This window comes from Chinchilla lanigera, unplaced genomic scaffold, assembly GCF_000276665.1.
Source record: "Chinchilla lanigera isolate Chin_1 unplaced genomic scaffold, ChiLan1.0 scaffold00050, whole genome shotgun sequence".
NCBI classification, from domain to species: Eukaryota; Metazoa; Chordata; class Mammalia; order Rodentia; family Chinchillidae; genus Chinchilla; species Chinchilla lanigera.
In genome coordinates, this window is record NW_004955451.1 from 11,107,207 (window position 1) to 11,123,312 (window position 16,106).

The following is a 16,106-nucleotide window of genomic DNA, read 5'->3' on the forward strand; positions in this document are numbered from 1 at the left end:
ATGATTGGCCATCTATGTCCCAGCATGGTAAGAAAAGTTCTCATTAGGCCCAGGTTCAAGTCCCGGCACTGCCGCACTCTGGACTGCGGTAATCTCCCCAGTCCTTGGTCTATGGGGAGGGTAGAGGAGCTAAGCTTTGTGCAAATGACTTGTGGAAGCCCACACTGGGAAGCAAGGAGGTGAAGAGGCCCCTGGGCACCTGACCGGATGCTCCTGGCAGGAGCAGCTCGCCTCGGACAGCACCCACCTGGTAAGTGCGCATCTTCATGGCCACGGCGCTGTTGAGTGGGATCATCAAGACCAGGAGCGCCACACCAGCCAGGACAGAGGGACCCAGGATCTGAGGAGGCACAGGGCAGTCGATAAGACCGATGGACAGATAACCCAACTCGACAGGCAGAACCCAACAGAGACCTGAGACATGACAGACAGGAAGCGAAGACGTAAGTCAGCCAGACAGGACAGAAAACCAGAACGACTGTGACATGGGCAGGGGCAGCAGCTGTCAGATAACGATGACAGACAGCAGACTTAGAAGCCTGTCAGGACACACTGGAAGGCAATGCAAGCAGACAGACAATGGAGCCACGCCCATGCTACTTCTAAGCCCCACGGCCCCCAGCTTTTGGAGGAGGGGGTCACGGCACAGGCAGGAAAGGCTCAGTTGCAGATGCCAGTAGCCAAGTCCCTAGCGAAGCTCTCCTGTGTGAGACCCAGACTGACCCCCTCTTGTCCCTTCTGCAGCAGAAGAGCTGGGTTAAGGCTGCGGAGTCACCTGCCAGAGGAAGTAGATGGCCAGGATGACCTGCAGCGGGGTTGACCACAGCAGGCTGAGGAAGGGGAAGACGTCCATGAAGCGCTGAGCATCCACCGACATGAGGTTGACCATTTCTCCCACCGTGGACTCACGTCTGACGGAATTGGCAATGAGCAGCGCCTGCAGGGAGCAGCACAGGTTGGCGTGTCCTGAACTGCCCCAGGGGAGCCTCAGTGCTGCGCCCGGTTGCCACTCACCTTCCTGTAGATGACGCCAATGACCCCCGTGCGGATCCTCAGGGCGGACACGAAGATGCAGTGGTAATACTGGTGCAAGACCAGGGTCTGCATGATGGCACTGACAAACATCAGTCCGGCCAGCAGAAAGCCCCACCAGGAGGGGGCCTCGGGGTTGGAAATAAACCGGATCAGCATGCTGCAGGGGCGGATGTGGCGGGGGACGGGGAGTGAGGCGGGCGCCCCGGGCCTTCCCCACCCTCTCCCTTTACCCCCTACCTGGGCCAGGACATCGGATCTCAAGGTCCCCTTCCCTGTGCCCATGGGCCCCGCTGCCCGGCCCTCTGTTACTCTCACTACCAGCGCCCCCTCCTTTCTTTCTTCCTTTTTCCCCTCAGAATTGGGGATTGAAACCAGGACCTTTACATGCAGCTATGTCCTCAGCCTTCTAAAAATATGTTCTCCTGTGAGATAGGACCTTGCTAAGTTGCCCAGGCAGGACTTAAACTCGCAATATTCCTGCCTCAACCTCCCAGAACGCTGGGGTCATAGGTGGGTGCCAATACTCCTGGCCACCCGTCACCGCCTTGAGCCACGTGGCAGGAAGCAGTGCCACATTGTTGGAATAGGCCTTCCTGCGCTGTAGAAGGTTCTCACTCCTCAAATCCATCCTTCCGACCTTCTGGGCCCTAGTCCGCCTCCTCTTCTTGGCCATCTTCTGCCCTCTTCTCCCACCTTCAGACCCTAACCCTGCCCTTCTGGGCAGCTCTCCGTCTTCCAATTTAACCGCTCCCTGTCACCCACAAACTTCCCTCCATACCCCTGAACACGGCCTTTGCTCCTGCCTTGGAAGAGGGGGTGTCCCTCCAGCTCCGCAGGCCTGATCTTGCCTCCTTAAGCCCTGGGTGTGTGATCCTCAATAGCCTGCCCTCTCCAGGTGGCTCTCTCCAGGGCGGGGCCAACCTTCCCCTGGGGCACAGGGAGCCTGCCAGCCATCCCAGAGCCAGGTCTCCCCTTCTTAGGGCTGGAGTGCGTCTCCCAAAATGTTCAGAGCCTGACCCTGTGCCTACAAAGGTGGCCTCACTGGGACCCAGGGCCTGGCAGTTGTAGCTAAGTGGAGTCACACAGGAATGGGTGTCTGCACCACAGAGAAGGCCGCGTGATGGCAGAGGCAGAGGTGGGAGGGAGGGGCACCGCTACAGAGGAGGAAAGCCAGGACTGCCGGCAGCAGCAGACACCTGGGGAGAGGCCTGCGACAGACCCTCATCCACAACCTCCAGAAACCCCTGGCCAGGCCCACACTTGGTTTTGGATCTCTGGCCTCCAGAATTTCAGGAATGCATTTCTGTTATTTTGAGCCATTGGTTGGTGCTAATGTACTGGGGCAGCTGTGCAAACTGCACCTCTCTTTCCGTCGGCTTTCTGCAGGTCTGTGCCCCTGGCCACACTGCGGGCGGCCCCGTCCCCTCACCCAGCCTTCGTCCTCAGCAGTCACCAACCAGCTCCTTGTTGCCTTCTGCAGGATATAGCTTGGGGGCCAGCTTTCTGCACTGGGGCCTGTGCTCTGCCCCACGCCCCAGCTTCCGTGCACAGCTCTGGCCCCTCCAGGCCATCCAGGCCTCTCCCTGTACCAGTCAGGATCCCTGGGGCTCCGCTGGGCTCCTCCTGCCTCCTTCCATGGGCTCTGCAGGAGAGCTGAGCCCCAGACTCAGGTAATGGCTCTGCTGATATGATCTCCAGCTAGCTGGGAATCTGTGCCCAGCAGCACCTCTGGCCCTACATGGCCAGAACTCAGCCCACCCTCTTACCCCATGCCCAGCCTCTGCCTCCTTCTGCCGAGCTCATCATCCAGTGAAAAAGGTCCCATGTCCTCCAGGTACCTAGGCTGAACCCAGCTTGCCTGTGACTCCCCCTAGCCCCGCACACATCCATCTTCCTGTTAACTTCTAAATCCCAGTCCTGCCTGCACACCCATCTGACCTGCTTGGCCCACTTCCACCCAGCGGCCCTGCCCTACACTTCCCACATTGCTGGCAGTGCCACCCTTTTGAAATGCAAACCAGCTGCCCTTCCCTGGCTGCCCTTCCTGCCAGGCCCGCCTTGGCGCCCCCTCTGCTTCCTGCCCCTCCCTGTGTGCCTTTTGCTCCAAAGGGAGTGAGGGCCACATGGAGTCCTAAGTTATCCTGAGTCAGCCCTTTCCCTCCTCCTCCACCTACCTACCTGTGCCTCCAGGCCTCACAAACTCCTGAGCTGGTAAGGGGCCCTGCTGTCCCAGGCTGCCTTCCTGGCCCTTCCCCGGGTTTTCCAGACACCTGGCACACCTCTCTCCCACCAATTCTAATTGAATTCTGCTTGGTTTCTCCCACAAGATCTGAAGACCCGGTCTTATTATCTCCGTATCCCTGGTGTCTAACAGCATTCTGGCCCCTGGGGGCATATTAAATGTTTGCTGAATGAATGAATGAATGAATGTGCACGTGGACGGCAAGGGGCTGGGGGCTCAGCTTCGAGGCCATTCCCCACACCGTCCTGTCCTCGGAGAGCGCCTCCTAGTCCAAGCTCTTGTGTGGCGAATAACAGAGCCCAGTGGCGGTGGAAGGAACAGCGTGGCTGGAATTCAGACCCGTGCGCTCAGATCTGATTCCTGTTTGTCACCTGTGTGCCCCTGGCCAAGTCTCTTCACCTGTCTGCACTGGGGGTCTGCTGCAGCCTTTGTAAAACAGGAATGAGCTATGCAGAGGAGGCGTGCAAGGAACCTGAGCTTGCTCCGCAGTGTGCGCCCCCAACCTAAGTGGAATGTCCATGGGAAACAGAGGCAGTGCCGCTTGCTGAGGGTCACACAGGAAGCAGGGACAGGCTAGGCTTCCTCTTCCTGTCTGTTGTTCCTCACCCCGGCCCAGCCCCAGGGGCAGCACCAGGGGGGCGGTGGAGACCTGAGCAGCTGCGGGTTGACGAAGGAGAGCAGGTCCTCCATCAGCTTGAAGCAGTTGCTGATGAGCAAGCTGGAGCTGAAGGTGGTCACCAGGGCCCACAGGAAGGAGGGCTTCCGGGCCCGGGGCCGGGTCCCCAGCAGCGCCTCATCCTCAGTGGAGACTTTCTTCCCAAGCATTTCTGCAGCTTTGGGTCTGGTTGGGAAAGAAGGAGCAGGGGAGGAATGGGCACTGGGCCTGTGAGTCCAAGGGCCAGGCCGGCTGGCTGGGCAGAGGAAGGGGAGCAAGAGGACGTGGGGGGCCGTCGCCTCGGGGCCCTCAGAATGGGGACGGGGACAGACAGTGCGAGGATTCCCAGGCAACTCCGTGGGAAGCTCCCGGAGGGTTTCTAGGGGTGGACAGACCACTGCTCTCCCCAGCCTCTGGCCCTCCTGGCCTCCCTGGGGTGGCTCCAGGGAGAATGCGAAGGAGACACGGAGGCCAGCGGCCTGGTCTCCGGGCAGTGGATCAGGGACAAGTGGAGAAGGCACGGGGGGACAGGCCGGGGGTGCAGCGGGGAGAGGGCGGCACAGGCCTTCCCAGTGGCCCCAGGCCGTGGAAGCCAAGGTGCTGCCGCCCAAGTCCAAGTCCAAATCCTTGGTTCCTCCAATAGCCCGTGGCCAGCACGAGGCGCTGGGCTGCGTAAGCCTTGCCTGCTCGGCCGGGCTGTGGGCGGGGAGCCTCCCTCTGGGCTCTCTTTGCTGGGCAGTTGGCTGGGGACAGGTCTGGGATCTAGGACGTGAGGCCAGCAGGGCAGAGGGCCCTCGGCTGGAGAGGCCTCCGGACAGGAGGGGACAGGAGGGAGGGCTGGGCTCAGGCAGGGGAGAGCAACAGTAGGAACAGGACCTCTGGGCCAGAGGGCAGGACATGGATTCCAGCTCCGCCACCGCCAGCTGGGGACACCATTAGACCTCTGGTACCTCAGCGTCCCCCTGTGTATCCCAGGGACAGTGGAACTGGCACTCTGGGCTGTGAGAGATTCAGCGTGTTAATCTAAGTCCCAAGGACAACGCCTCGGACAATGCCTTGTCAGCTGCTGTCAGTAGCCAGGGGTGTCCTGAGGAGCCAGAGGGGTGAGGACAGGGCGCGGGGACCAGGGAAGGCCGCACCTTGCTGTTTGTCTTTCCTGCTTCTGCCACGCCTCCAGCAGCCGCTGCACCACTCGGCGGGAACAGTCCTCCTCGTTCAGCGACCAGAGGTCCTGCTGTTCCAGGGGACGCCGGTAGCCCAGGATGGCCAGCCTGGGCGGGGGAGAGGACAGGAAACCCCTCATAGGCTCAGAATTTAGTAACTGAAACATAGCCAGGGTCTCGAGCCCCAAGGTGTCCAGAAAGGGAGGGTCTTCCTCACGTGCTCCGAGAAAGGGAGGCGTCTCTAGCGTCCCCACGGGAGACGGGTTGCAGGTTGCTGTCCCTCCCTTCCCCTCTCCGCTCCATCTGTCCCCGGGGCCTGGTGATAAGATCTTTGCTCGGTGAGCTTGGGTGAGACATTCAGCCCGGCCTCAGGTGTTTCCCTGTGCCGCACGGTTAACGAGTTGTCACCAGGTCACAGACACAATTATCCTGCTCAAGCCACTCTGAGGGGCAGCCAAGGAGATGACAGGCTGCAAGCATCTCCCAGACAGAAGAGCTCAGTACAAATCAGGGTCCCCTCCCATCCCCCGGGATGCATCTGCTGCTGCCAGATGCAGGGTTGGCTTCCAGCCCACGAGCATAGCCGGGCCAGGCCTACACTCTGTACTCAGCCCGGGGCCCTGATATCGCCATCTTGCCCAGCAGTGGCCCTGGGGTGGGGACATGAGCCAGGCCATCTCCTCAGGTTCCTGGGCTCTGGCCTGTCCTTCCTCTCCTGCATCTCTCCCTCCCTGTGGTCCAGGCAGGAGCAAGAGGCAGCTCACCTTGTGAACCAAAAGAAAGTCAGGCGTGACAGGAAGCCAGCACTGGCCTCTGGGCAGGGGTTCTAGAAGCAAGAGAATGGGATGGGGGATCAGGGGTGTCCCCCAGCCCCTCAGAGTGTATTAGGGGAAGGGAGGGCCTCACCACTTCCTGCTCCCAGCCTCAGTTTACGGCCTGTGGCCCTCTTTTCGGAGGGATGGGGGCTGCTGGGCTGGGCTGGGTCCAGGAGCAGGCTACGGAGCCCCTCGTACCCTCCAGGACAAACTCACAGGGTCCTCACTCTTCGGGGAGAAAAGTGGCGGCTTCTCTCTGAAGCAGGACAGGATGAGAGCAGACAGCACCAGGGCAAAGTAGATGTAGAAGGTGCTGAAGCGGAAGGGGTCTGAGATGGTCCCCTGCGGGGAGAGTAGAAGACGTCGGGAAGCTCAGAGGCTCTGCCTGCAGCCCCTGCCCTAGGGAGCCCCTTCTTGGGGGCGGGAGGCTTTTCTGGGCTTCTCTGGGTTGGGAGGCAGCCCTGGAGGTCCTCAGGGCCCTCATCTAGAGGGTTCTGTAGGGCAGGGAAGGATCATGGGGGCTGTGGCCAGGTAAGGACTCGCCCAGCACCAGGCCTCTGTCAGCACTTGCCCTACGTTACCCGTGTGCCAGGCTACAGCCTGCAGCCAGGGAAGCTTATTCCCTGCAAATTCTGCAGTGAGGATGCACGATTGTGAAGGGTTAAGCGCCATGCCAAGAGCCTGCAGGGGTTGGGGCGGTTTGGAGAGAATGGGGGTCACAGCCCCCCACCATCAGGAGCAGAAGGAAGGCCAGGCGATGAGGAAGGAGAACCCGGCAGCAGAATCCCGGGGAAGCTGGAGCTCTTTATGCACAGGCAAGACACAGACACCCCAGGCAGACACTGCACTGGGGGCGGCGGTGGGGGCGGGGTGCCTTCTGTATCCCCAAGAGCGTCCAACAGCGCAGCATCTCTGACCCGTCTCCGCGGTTCCCCGGGGCCCTCCAGCCTGCCTCCCCGCCGCGCTGCAGCCATTGAGAAGCAACGCAACTGCTGAACGCAGGAGGCCCTGGGAGCCAGCAGTGACCTCAGCACGGAGCTCACCCCTGCAGGGGCCCCGCCCCCAGCACTCACCTCTGCCAAGGCTGAAAGGATCTTAGAGCGGAAGGGGACAATGGCGCAGACCATGCACAGGAACCAGAAGATGATGAGGACCCCCGAGGACTGCACCCCGCGTAGTCGCTCGTACTGGATCAGCAGGGTGGCCAGCACCTGCGTGGGGAGGGCAGGGAGGCTGGGCCGGAGCGTGCACACCTGGACCCACACATCTGGATGTGCCTCTGTGCCTCTCCACCCCACACGGCTTCCGGAGTTACCCCGTCCTCTTCCGGAGGTGTCCCGCCTTCTCCTCAGAGCCCACAGGTGTCCCACCACAATCCACAGCCCACAGGCTCCACCCCACCCCGCTTCCGGGGCCCCACACTGACCATGGTGATCCCCACCACCAAGGGGGTGACAAAGAAGATGGGGGCAGGGGCTCTGCCGTGGACCAGGCTGTGGAAGGAGTAGAAGAGGTCCGCCCACGAGACACACCACAGCAGGACGGCCAGGGCCTGTGAACAGGGCACAGGTTGGGACCGGTCCCTAGAGGCGAGACAATCTCTGCTGGGGACGGGCTTTGCTCCTGAAGCCATCAGAAGCCACCAAACGTGCTTAGACCTGGCCTGGGTCTGGAAGCGGCTCTGGGCAGAAGCTCCCTGGGGCGGGCTGGGTGGGAAGCTCCACTGGGGGAGAACATGAAGTAACTTCTCCAGGCGGGGAACGTGTTTTGGCTGGCTGCAGACACAGGACTGTGGGGCAGGTGGGGTGGGGGACCCAGTCCAGCCATTGGGCGGGGGGTTGGGGGGTCTCAGGCCCACTCCGAGGACAGCCCCAAGCCCTGACCGTCTTGAGCCTGGACAGGTGGGAGAGGACGATGTAGCCATGGTGGTGGTGCCTCAGGTAGAGCAGGTAGCAGGGCAGGGCAGCCCACAGGTAGATGCAGGGCACCCAGGCCAGCAGCGAGTTCTGGAAGCAGGGAGTGAGGTCTGGGTTGTCCGTGTACACGGACAGGTTGGAGTCCTGGAGACAAAGAGGACAAGTCAGCGAGGTGGCAGCCCCCTGGGGAGTTGGTCTGATCTTCAGGAAGGCGGCTGCACCAGGAAGGTGCTCTGTCCATGGAAGTGGGGTGCAGTGGAGGACAGGCGGGGGTGAGAGGCCTGAGTACGTACATAGTGTGATTGGAAAGCAGAGGGAAGGTTTAAATGAAAAGATTCATTATAGTGAGACACATTATCAGGAGTCCCCCTCAAAACATCCCCCCTCACTTCACTTATCCCACTGTTCTTGCCACTTTCTGGAGCAGTTCTGGAAGTCCTCTTTCCTGAATGTCTTTAGCTGCCCTGTCTTGTCCTAAATCATTTCAAAAATATTTACTTTTCATAATCATTTTGACTTTGTGGAAGAGCTAGAAGTTGCACAGTGTCAGCTCTCATGAGTAAGGCAGGTGAGAACACACCACAGTGTTTTAACAAGCCTGCTTTGTCGCTGGATGGCTCTTGGCAGTAGCATTCTCTGTATTTTTGATCACACCTTGTAAAGACCCTCAGGAAAGAGGACTTCCAGAACTGTGTTAGAAAGTGGCAAGAACCATGGGATAAGTATGTTTGAAGCAGGGGAAAGATTTTGAGGGGAATTAACAGCGATGTGTCTTTTTGTTTTGTTTTTTGAGACAGGGTTTCACTATGTAGTTCAGGCTGGCCTTGAACTCACCAAGTAGTCCAGGCTGGCCTTGAACTCACAGTGATCCTCCTGCCTCAGCCTCCCGAGTGCTGGGATTATAGGCATGTGCCACCAGGCCCAGCTAGCAATGTGTCTTTTACTGTAATGAATGTTTTAATTTAAACACACACTATTTTGCTCATACCGTGTACATGAGCAGGTGATCAAGCGTAGGCCAGGCATGAGTCCCCAGGGAGTGGTGCTGACTCTTACTTTCTCAGATGCTTTCTCTCCCTCTAATTGAGGTGTACTTTAAGTGCAATAAGCCACACCCCTTTAAAGTGTCCAATTCAATGAGTTTGACAGTTGTATATACCCACAAAACCACGCTCACAATAAAGACGTACAATATCCCCATCCCTTGCACTCCGCTGAGCGCAGCCTCTCCCAGGCTTACTTGCTTTCTGCCATTCTAGATTTCCACTCTCTTTTTTACTTCTCATTATTACATTTTTAGTGAATAATTGGGGCAGTCCACAAACAACATAAGCACTCTTTTGGTTTTTCTCCGGTACCGGGAATCAAACTCACGACCTTGCGCTTGCCAGGCAGGCGCTTTGCCACTGAGCTAAATCCCCAGCCCCCCACTCTCTTTTTTAACAAAATTAAATTTTATTTTATCAATGTGACACGCACACAGTTTCGGAGTCTCCCGCCTCTGTAAGTCTCTCCCAGCCGAGGGACAAGAAGCTTCCCTGGGCTTTTTCACCTTGGTTTGCTCTAAGATAAGAGTGGCCACGCCCTGCCCATCGTCCTTGCTGGGCGGCTTGAGACTCACACATGTGGAGAGCTCTTTGCAGATTATAAAGTCCAGGGTCACTGGCCATCCCTGACGGAGCAAGAATGTCCTGGAAACTGGTCTGTCCTAGGTAAGGGATGGTTGGTCACATGACTGGCTCGTCCCTTGCCTCATCCTATAATTGCACCGGAAAACTTTTTTGGAAAGAGACGGGAGGAAAAAATTAATTCCTAAACATGTTGTACTGAGATTCCTTCCTCCAAAGCTGCCAATGCTACCAGTCTTTTTCCTTCCCTCTTCTTGCAAAGCATTAGCTGTTCTTCATAGAAAGCTCAGAAAATATAAACAAATAACAAGAAAACCACCCACAATCCCATCCACCTAAAGACAACTGTTGCCTGAGGATATAACCATTTACCTTCTAATTGCCAATTTAAATCTCTCATTTTATTTTTTTATCCAGCTCATTTTATTTTTTTATCCAACATAAACCTGCTTTTCCTTTTTTCTTTCTCTGATGCTTTGGTTTGGTTTCTGTTACTCTTCAGGGGTTTTCCTCAAATGTGTGGAGGCTATGGGGGCTTGGTTGTCTAATTTCTTTTTCTTTTGTCTTTTCAAGACAGGGTCTCGCTATGCAGTTCAGACTGGCCTTGAGCTCACTTTGTAGCCCAGACTGGTCTCAAACTCACAATGATCCTCCTGCCTCAGCCTCCTGAGTACTGAGATTACAGGCATGCACCACCACGCCTGGCTTTGTCTACCTTTTTTTTGCCCTCGGTACTGGGGATTGAACCCAAAGCCCTTCCCATGCTAGCCAAGCACTCTACCATTAAGCCATATCCCCAGCCCTTTTTATTCTTTATTTATTTGTTGTTGCAGTGGTGGGAATTAAATTCAGGGCCTTGCACATGCTAGGCAGGCACTCTACCATTATTTTTTACTTTAAGACAAGGTCTTGCGGGGCTGGGGATTTAGTTCAGCAGCACAGCGCCTGCCTGGCAAGCGCAAGGTTGTGAGTTCGATTCCCGGAAACAAAACAAAACAAGACAAGGTCTTGCTAAGTTGCCCCATCTGGCCTTGACTTTGTGATCCTCTTGCCTCAGCCTCCCAAGTATCTAACTTTATAGCCATGCATCAGTATTTTTGATTGAGCCACCACAGAGCTGATGGACACCTTGTGAGTTGGGAAGGGGTTTGATAGCGAGGGCTTTGCTGTAGAGGGATCCGGGAGGAGCCTGGTCACTTCGGAGCCCTTGCAGCTGGCAGCCTCTGGGGCTCGACCCTTCAGTGCAGGCTTGGCCTATCCCTCAGAATCTGCTCCTCCCGTCCTGTCTCAGAATCCCCATTCCTTGCCGAGCATCCTTTGCTGTCTCCTTCCTGTTCTTCCCAGCGGACCCTGTGCAACCTGCCCCGGCCCCGGGTTCTGACCTCGGCCCTGTGCCCTCCACCCCATGGCTGCTCACAGACGGTACTGAAGAAGCCCAAAGCCACACCAGCAGCTCAGCCCCCTCCGAGCCTCGGCCCCCTTCCTGCTGTCTCTCAGACGGCTCCCATCTGTCCTCGCCACCCCGTGCTCAACTCTTCCGTGCCCTGCCGGCACCAGCCAAGCTCCGGGGCCCCGGGGGCCATGGGGACACGAGGTCCCGGGGGCTCTTAGGGGAGGAACGGCCACTGGATGGCAATTGGAGTGCTGGCTTCTCCTCTCTGTGCCTCGTGACCTCGGGCAAGGCGCTTAATGTCTCCCTCTCTGGGCCCTGGGCTCTGCAGCACTCCTGTAGGGGACAGCGACTCTTAGCATATCATTTTAAGATAGAATAATTCTAGTCTTAATGCAAGCCTCAAAGTGTGTCTTGAAAAACATCCCGGAGGGTTGTAAAGAGTTCACTTTGCAGTTCTGACTTAGCCCTGGAATGCTTCTCCAAAGACAAAGAACGCCGGGGCCTAGATAACCACCTATGACCTTGTCTGGGTTGTTTCATCCTTTTCCTGGCCCTAGATAAAATTATAACCATAAAGGAAATGTATGGTTATCTAAAGGGGGACATATAGAACAGAGTACAGAAAGTATATATCATTGTGGTCGGGCTCATGACTGGAGCCTGACCAGGTTACATGGCATGAGGAAAAAACGTGTGGCCAGGACTACAGCATGCCAATCTATTACCATGGAAACCAAAAATGTATATAAGCTGGGAGCAAAGGCAGGCCCCTCGCCCACTTCCCGGATTGGAAAATGGAAGGAAAGGTGGCTAGCCTCAAATTAAAGTTCTGCTTGTTCTGAATAGAGTCTTTTCGGTTTCTCGTGGACTACAACCCGAATTCTGCCGTTACACCCCCGCCAGTCACCTGTCCGGTCCTGTTCTTGCACCTTTGCAAGCAGTGGCCACAGGGCGCTGGTCTGTTCCCTTCCAATGCCCGAGACCTGGATCCTGGCCTTGTCCTTCCTCCGGGTGCCCCTTTGGTGTGAGAGTGTCCAGGGTGCAGTCCCCCCTCCCACTTTCTCTAGCTGCACTCCCCGCCTCGGCCTCTCCCAGCCTCAAAGGACAATTCCACTCATCTGCCAACCACTTCCAAGTCTGTCTCGCCAGCCCCCCACCCCTCGAATCCCCAGTGCTACATCCAGCTGCTGGGCAGACATCTCCAGTCCACATGTCTTTTCTTAGTCTACAAGGACCTGCACGGTGTCCTTCCAAGGTCCCTCTCTCTCTCTGCCTCGCCTGCCTCTCTGGAGCCCTGGCCTTGTAGCCACTCCTGAGCACACTCCAAGCACACTCTGCCACAGGGCCTTTGCATGTTCTGTCCTCTTCCTGGAACACTTTCCACACACCCCTGCCTCTCTGACACCTCTTAATCCTGCCACCTGCACCCCAGCCCCCCAACCTCCTCTGCTGTTTTTCCTTATACCACCTGCCACTGAACATGCTCTATAATTCACTTGTTTATTACTATGTTTTCTTTCATCTTTTCCTGGTGATATGGATTATCCTTGAAGGAAAGAACCTTTATTTCATTTATTGATACATCCTAATTACCTAGAATGGTGCCCGGCACCACTGGGATAGTTGCTTAAACAAGTTAAATGAAATAGTTACAGAAAAAATGAACAAGTTATAAAAGGATAATAATATGGCTTGCCTCTAAAGGTTTAGTGGTTCCTGACTGCCTAGAAGGTAAAGTCCAAGGGTCTCAGTGTGGCGTTCAAAGCCTCTGTCTGGCTTTGAATAACTGACCTTTGTGAACTATGGAATGCTCTGGGTTTGAATTCTCCATTTTAGTGAAATAGCGCAAGAGGGAACTGGTCTCCTGCACACCCTGGTTCTTTTTTTTTTTTTTTAAATAATATTACTAGAGATTGAACCCAGGGCCTTTGCACTGAGCCACAACCCCAACTCTTTGATATTTTAAAATTTTGAGACAGGGTCTCACTAAGTTGCCCAAGCTGAGCTTGGACTTGTGATCCTCCTGCCTCAGCCTCCTGGAGTTCTGAGGTCGTAGACCTGTATCACCAGACCCTGCTGGGGATGTCTCTTTCTGAAAGATGGCTTTATGTCCCTTGCTACATACCCACAAAGCCACAGCAGCCTCTGCTGCTCATGGAGCCAACACCCAGCACCTGCCCTGACCCCCGAGGCCCCCAGCTTCTCCGGCCATCTCCCTCTGCTCCGCTCCCTTCACTACACCCAACTCCCTTTACCCTAAGCTACTCTCCAGGTCCCTTCCAATACCTTTGCCCAACCGGGTCCTCACCAAAACCCTCACAACCCCGGGCATGGGGGTGCTGCTCAGGACCTACTTCCTCCATCTGACTGCCCTTCCTCCGCAGAGTCAGCACCTACCCAGAGCTCCGGTCCCTGAGAGATGGGCCAGCAGGGGCTGCTGCCACCCACCACCTTGGGCCGCTCCACCCAAGCCCGGCGAGCACAGGTTCAGCCGCACATCTTACAGCCCACAGCCCTGGTCAGATCCAGCTGTTGCCCAACGGAGGACCCGCTCAGTCTTGCTGAGTCTGAGACAGGGTCACAGGGCTGGGCCCACCACTAGGCCTGGGCAGGAGCTGGAAATCCGGCCTGGCTGGCTCTCTGCCTTTCCCATTTGAAAAGCATTTTATATTCAAGTGGAATCGACATGCAGAAAAGCACACACATCTGAAGCATACGCTTCACTGAACTGCCATGCACAGCAGCATCCTAATCAAGAGACAGACCACCACCGGCTCCAAGAGGCCCCCACTCCCCCCTGGTGTGGGAACCCACCCCAAGGGGACCCCTGTCCTGACTTCTAGCAATATGGATTTGCTTTGCCATTTTGGACTTCCTAGAAGGTGAACTGTATAGGACACATCTTTCCTCTGGCTTCTTTCATTGGACATCAGGCTCAGGGTGTGACCCGGAGGGTGTGTATGAGGGTAGACCCTCCATCTGTCTCATTTCCTGTGGGGTTTTGCTGTTACACTTTGCATTTGAATAGGTCATAATTAATTTTTTTGTCTGTTTGAGACAGGGTCTCGCTAGGCTGGCCTTGAGCTCACTTTGTAGCCCAGGCTGGTCTTGAACTTGCAACGATCCTCCTGCCTCAGCCTCCCGAGTGCTGGGATTACAGGACTGTGCCACCATGCCCAGCTTATGCTTTGTATTTGAAACGTCCTCCAAAACTCATATGCTAGAGGCTTTTTGCCAGCTGATGGGCTTTTGGAGAAGCAATTGGATCACGAGGGCTCTAACTTCATCCAGTGGATTAACCCACTAATGAGATCATAATTTGATGGCACTATCGGAGGAGATGGAAATGGGGGGAGGGCTCAGTGGAAGTGGGTGGGTCACGGGAGTGTGGCTTTGGGAATGGTATCTGGTCGTCAGCCGCTCTCTCTCTGGCTCCTTCCTTTTCTCTGCTTCCTGGATGCTGAGGTGAGCAGCTTTCCCCCACCAAGCCCTTCCGCTGTGCTGCTCCTGCCTCACCACAGGCCTGGAGCAATGGATCCAGCTGAAGCCTCTGAAACCATAAGCCAGAATGAACCTTCCTCCTTTAAGTTGTGATTCCTTCTCCTCCGCCTCCTTCTTCCTCTTCCTCTTCTTCTTCTTGTTTTTTGTTTGTTTGTTTTTTGAGACAGGGTCTCACGATGCAGTTTAGGCTGGCCCTGAACTCACAGCAATCTTCCTGCCTCAGTCTCTCATGTGCTGGGATTACAGGTGTGCACCACCATCCCTGGCAATTGCATTACGATTTCTTTCTTTCTCTCTCTCTCTTTTTTTTTTTTTTGTATTTTTGGGACAAGGTCTCACTATGCAGTTCAGACTGGCCTTGAGCTCACTTTGTAGCCCAGGCTGGTCTCGAACTTGCAATGATCCTCCTGCCTCAGCCTCCCAAGTGCTGGGATTACAGGTGTTGTGACTTCTTTAGGTATTTTACCACTGTAACACACAGCTCACTAACACAGAGGCCCACCCTGCTTTTCAACTTGGTGGTCCCATCCCGCCCCCCCCCCAGTTAGCCCAGCCCCAGGACACTTCCAATGCTGGCCTCCCCTCCTACAGGAAGTCTCTTAAAGAACCCAGCTCTGAGGCTCACCCCTTGCTTTGTCCTGTGTGGCCTCAGCAGCCAGTTCAGTAAGGATGACAAAGTCCTCCAATGTTTTCCTAGAATTTTATCCCTGGATTTGCACAGTCATTACTCAGTGACTGTTGAAGAGCAACTTCCAGGGACATAAAAGGGTGTGTTGTCCACAAAAGAGAACGCAGACTCCACCGGCCTTTTCAGCAGGTTCAAGGACACCCGTCAACATGGAACTGGGACAGGAAGCCAGGCTGCACGGTGCTAGCAATCCCTGTGTGTAAACACATCCTCTCTCCCATTCCAACCAAACTCCCAGGGAGGCCTCCCCACCCGTGCCGGACACAGGGCCAACCCCAGGGCAGGCTCAGCAACTGTAATAAGGCCCTGTGTGCAGAGATGGAAGCCCAGGCCCAATAGTGTGCTGGGATCACTGTATGGCTTTTTAAAGCCAACAGGGAGTGGCTATAAGGAAAGCCAGCCCTGATGCAGCTGACCCAACAGGGCTCTGTGACTTCTGAGTTACGTAACCGTGGGCCGGTTTCTTCAATCCACATGTGAACCAGTTTCCACATGTGAGCCTCCCCCAGTGGGGGAGAATGAACCAAAACGCCCCGACCTAACCAGGCAACATGGGGAAACATCAAGCTACTGGGACACACTTTCACTTCACAGACACCAGCAAAGCAGCCACAACCAAGCGGCCTTGGGGCTTTGGCCTCAGGGAGTTCCATCCTGGTCCCTTTCCTTTAATAACTGTGTCACAGCTGGGCAGGGTCTCCCCGGCAGCAGAGGGTACCAACCCACACCTGTGTCCCTAGATTGTTCACCCCTGGTCCTCTGCTAGCACAGCTGTGAGACCTCTACGCAACAGGTCCAGGACGGGACCGTCCCCTCCTCCTCAGCCTGCCTACACTGGTGGATGGCAATTCCTTCTTTTGTCCCTCCCTAGGCCAGGCTCTTTGGGGTCACCTCCGACTTGCCCCTTTCTCTCTTCAAACCACATCAAATCCCTCCACAACCTCTATCCACGCTACCCTTGGATGATCAGAGTAGATCATCCCAAGTAGTGCTGTACTGAATGGTTGTTGTTTGTTTGTTTGTTTGTTTGTTTTTTGAGACAGGGTCCCACTGTGTAGTTCAGGCTGGCC

General features: G+C 55.9%; 1 protein-coding gene across 2 annotated transcripts in view; it reads right to left on the reverse strand.

Moving 5' to 3' along the window:
- Abcc3 (ATP-binding cassette, sub-family C (CFTR/MRP), member 3) overlaps positions 1-16,106 on the reverse strand; it is a 42,863-nt gene that overhangs the window by 19,961 nt on the left and 6,796 nt on the right. For both annotated transcript variants that reach the window (XM_005394128.2, XM_005394129.2), the window contains exons 2-11: positions 7,794-7,970; positions 7,337-7,462; positions 6,984-7,121; positions 6,127-6,252; positions 5,860-5,921; positions 5,072-5,203; positions 3,927-4,118; positions 1,015-1,192; positions 776-937; positions 248-340 (exon numbers count right to left, since the gene is read on the reverse strand). In XM_005394128.2, coding sequence (XP_005394185.1) covers positions 248-340; positions 776-937; positions 1,015-1,192; positions 3,927-4,118; positions 5,072-5,203; positions 5,860-5,921; positions 6,127-6,252; positions 6,984-7,121; positions 7,337-7,462; positions 7,794-7,970 — 1,386 coding nt within the window. The remainder of the gene's footprint in view (positions 1-247; positions 341-775; positions 938-1,014; positions 1,193-3,926; positions 4,119-5,071; positions 5,204-5,859; positions 5,922-6,126; positions 6,253-6,983; positions 7,122-7,336; positions 7,463-7,793; positions 7,971-16,106) is intronic.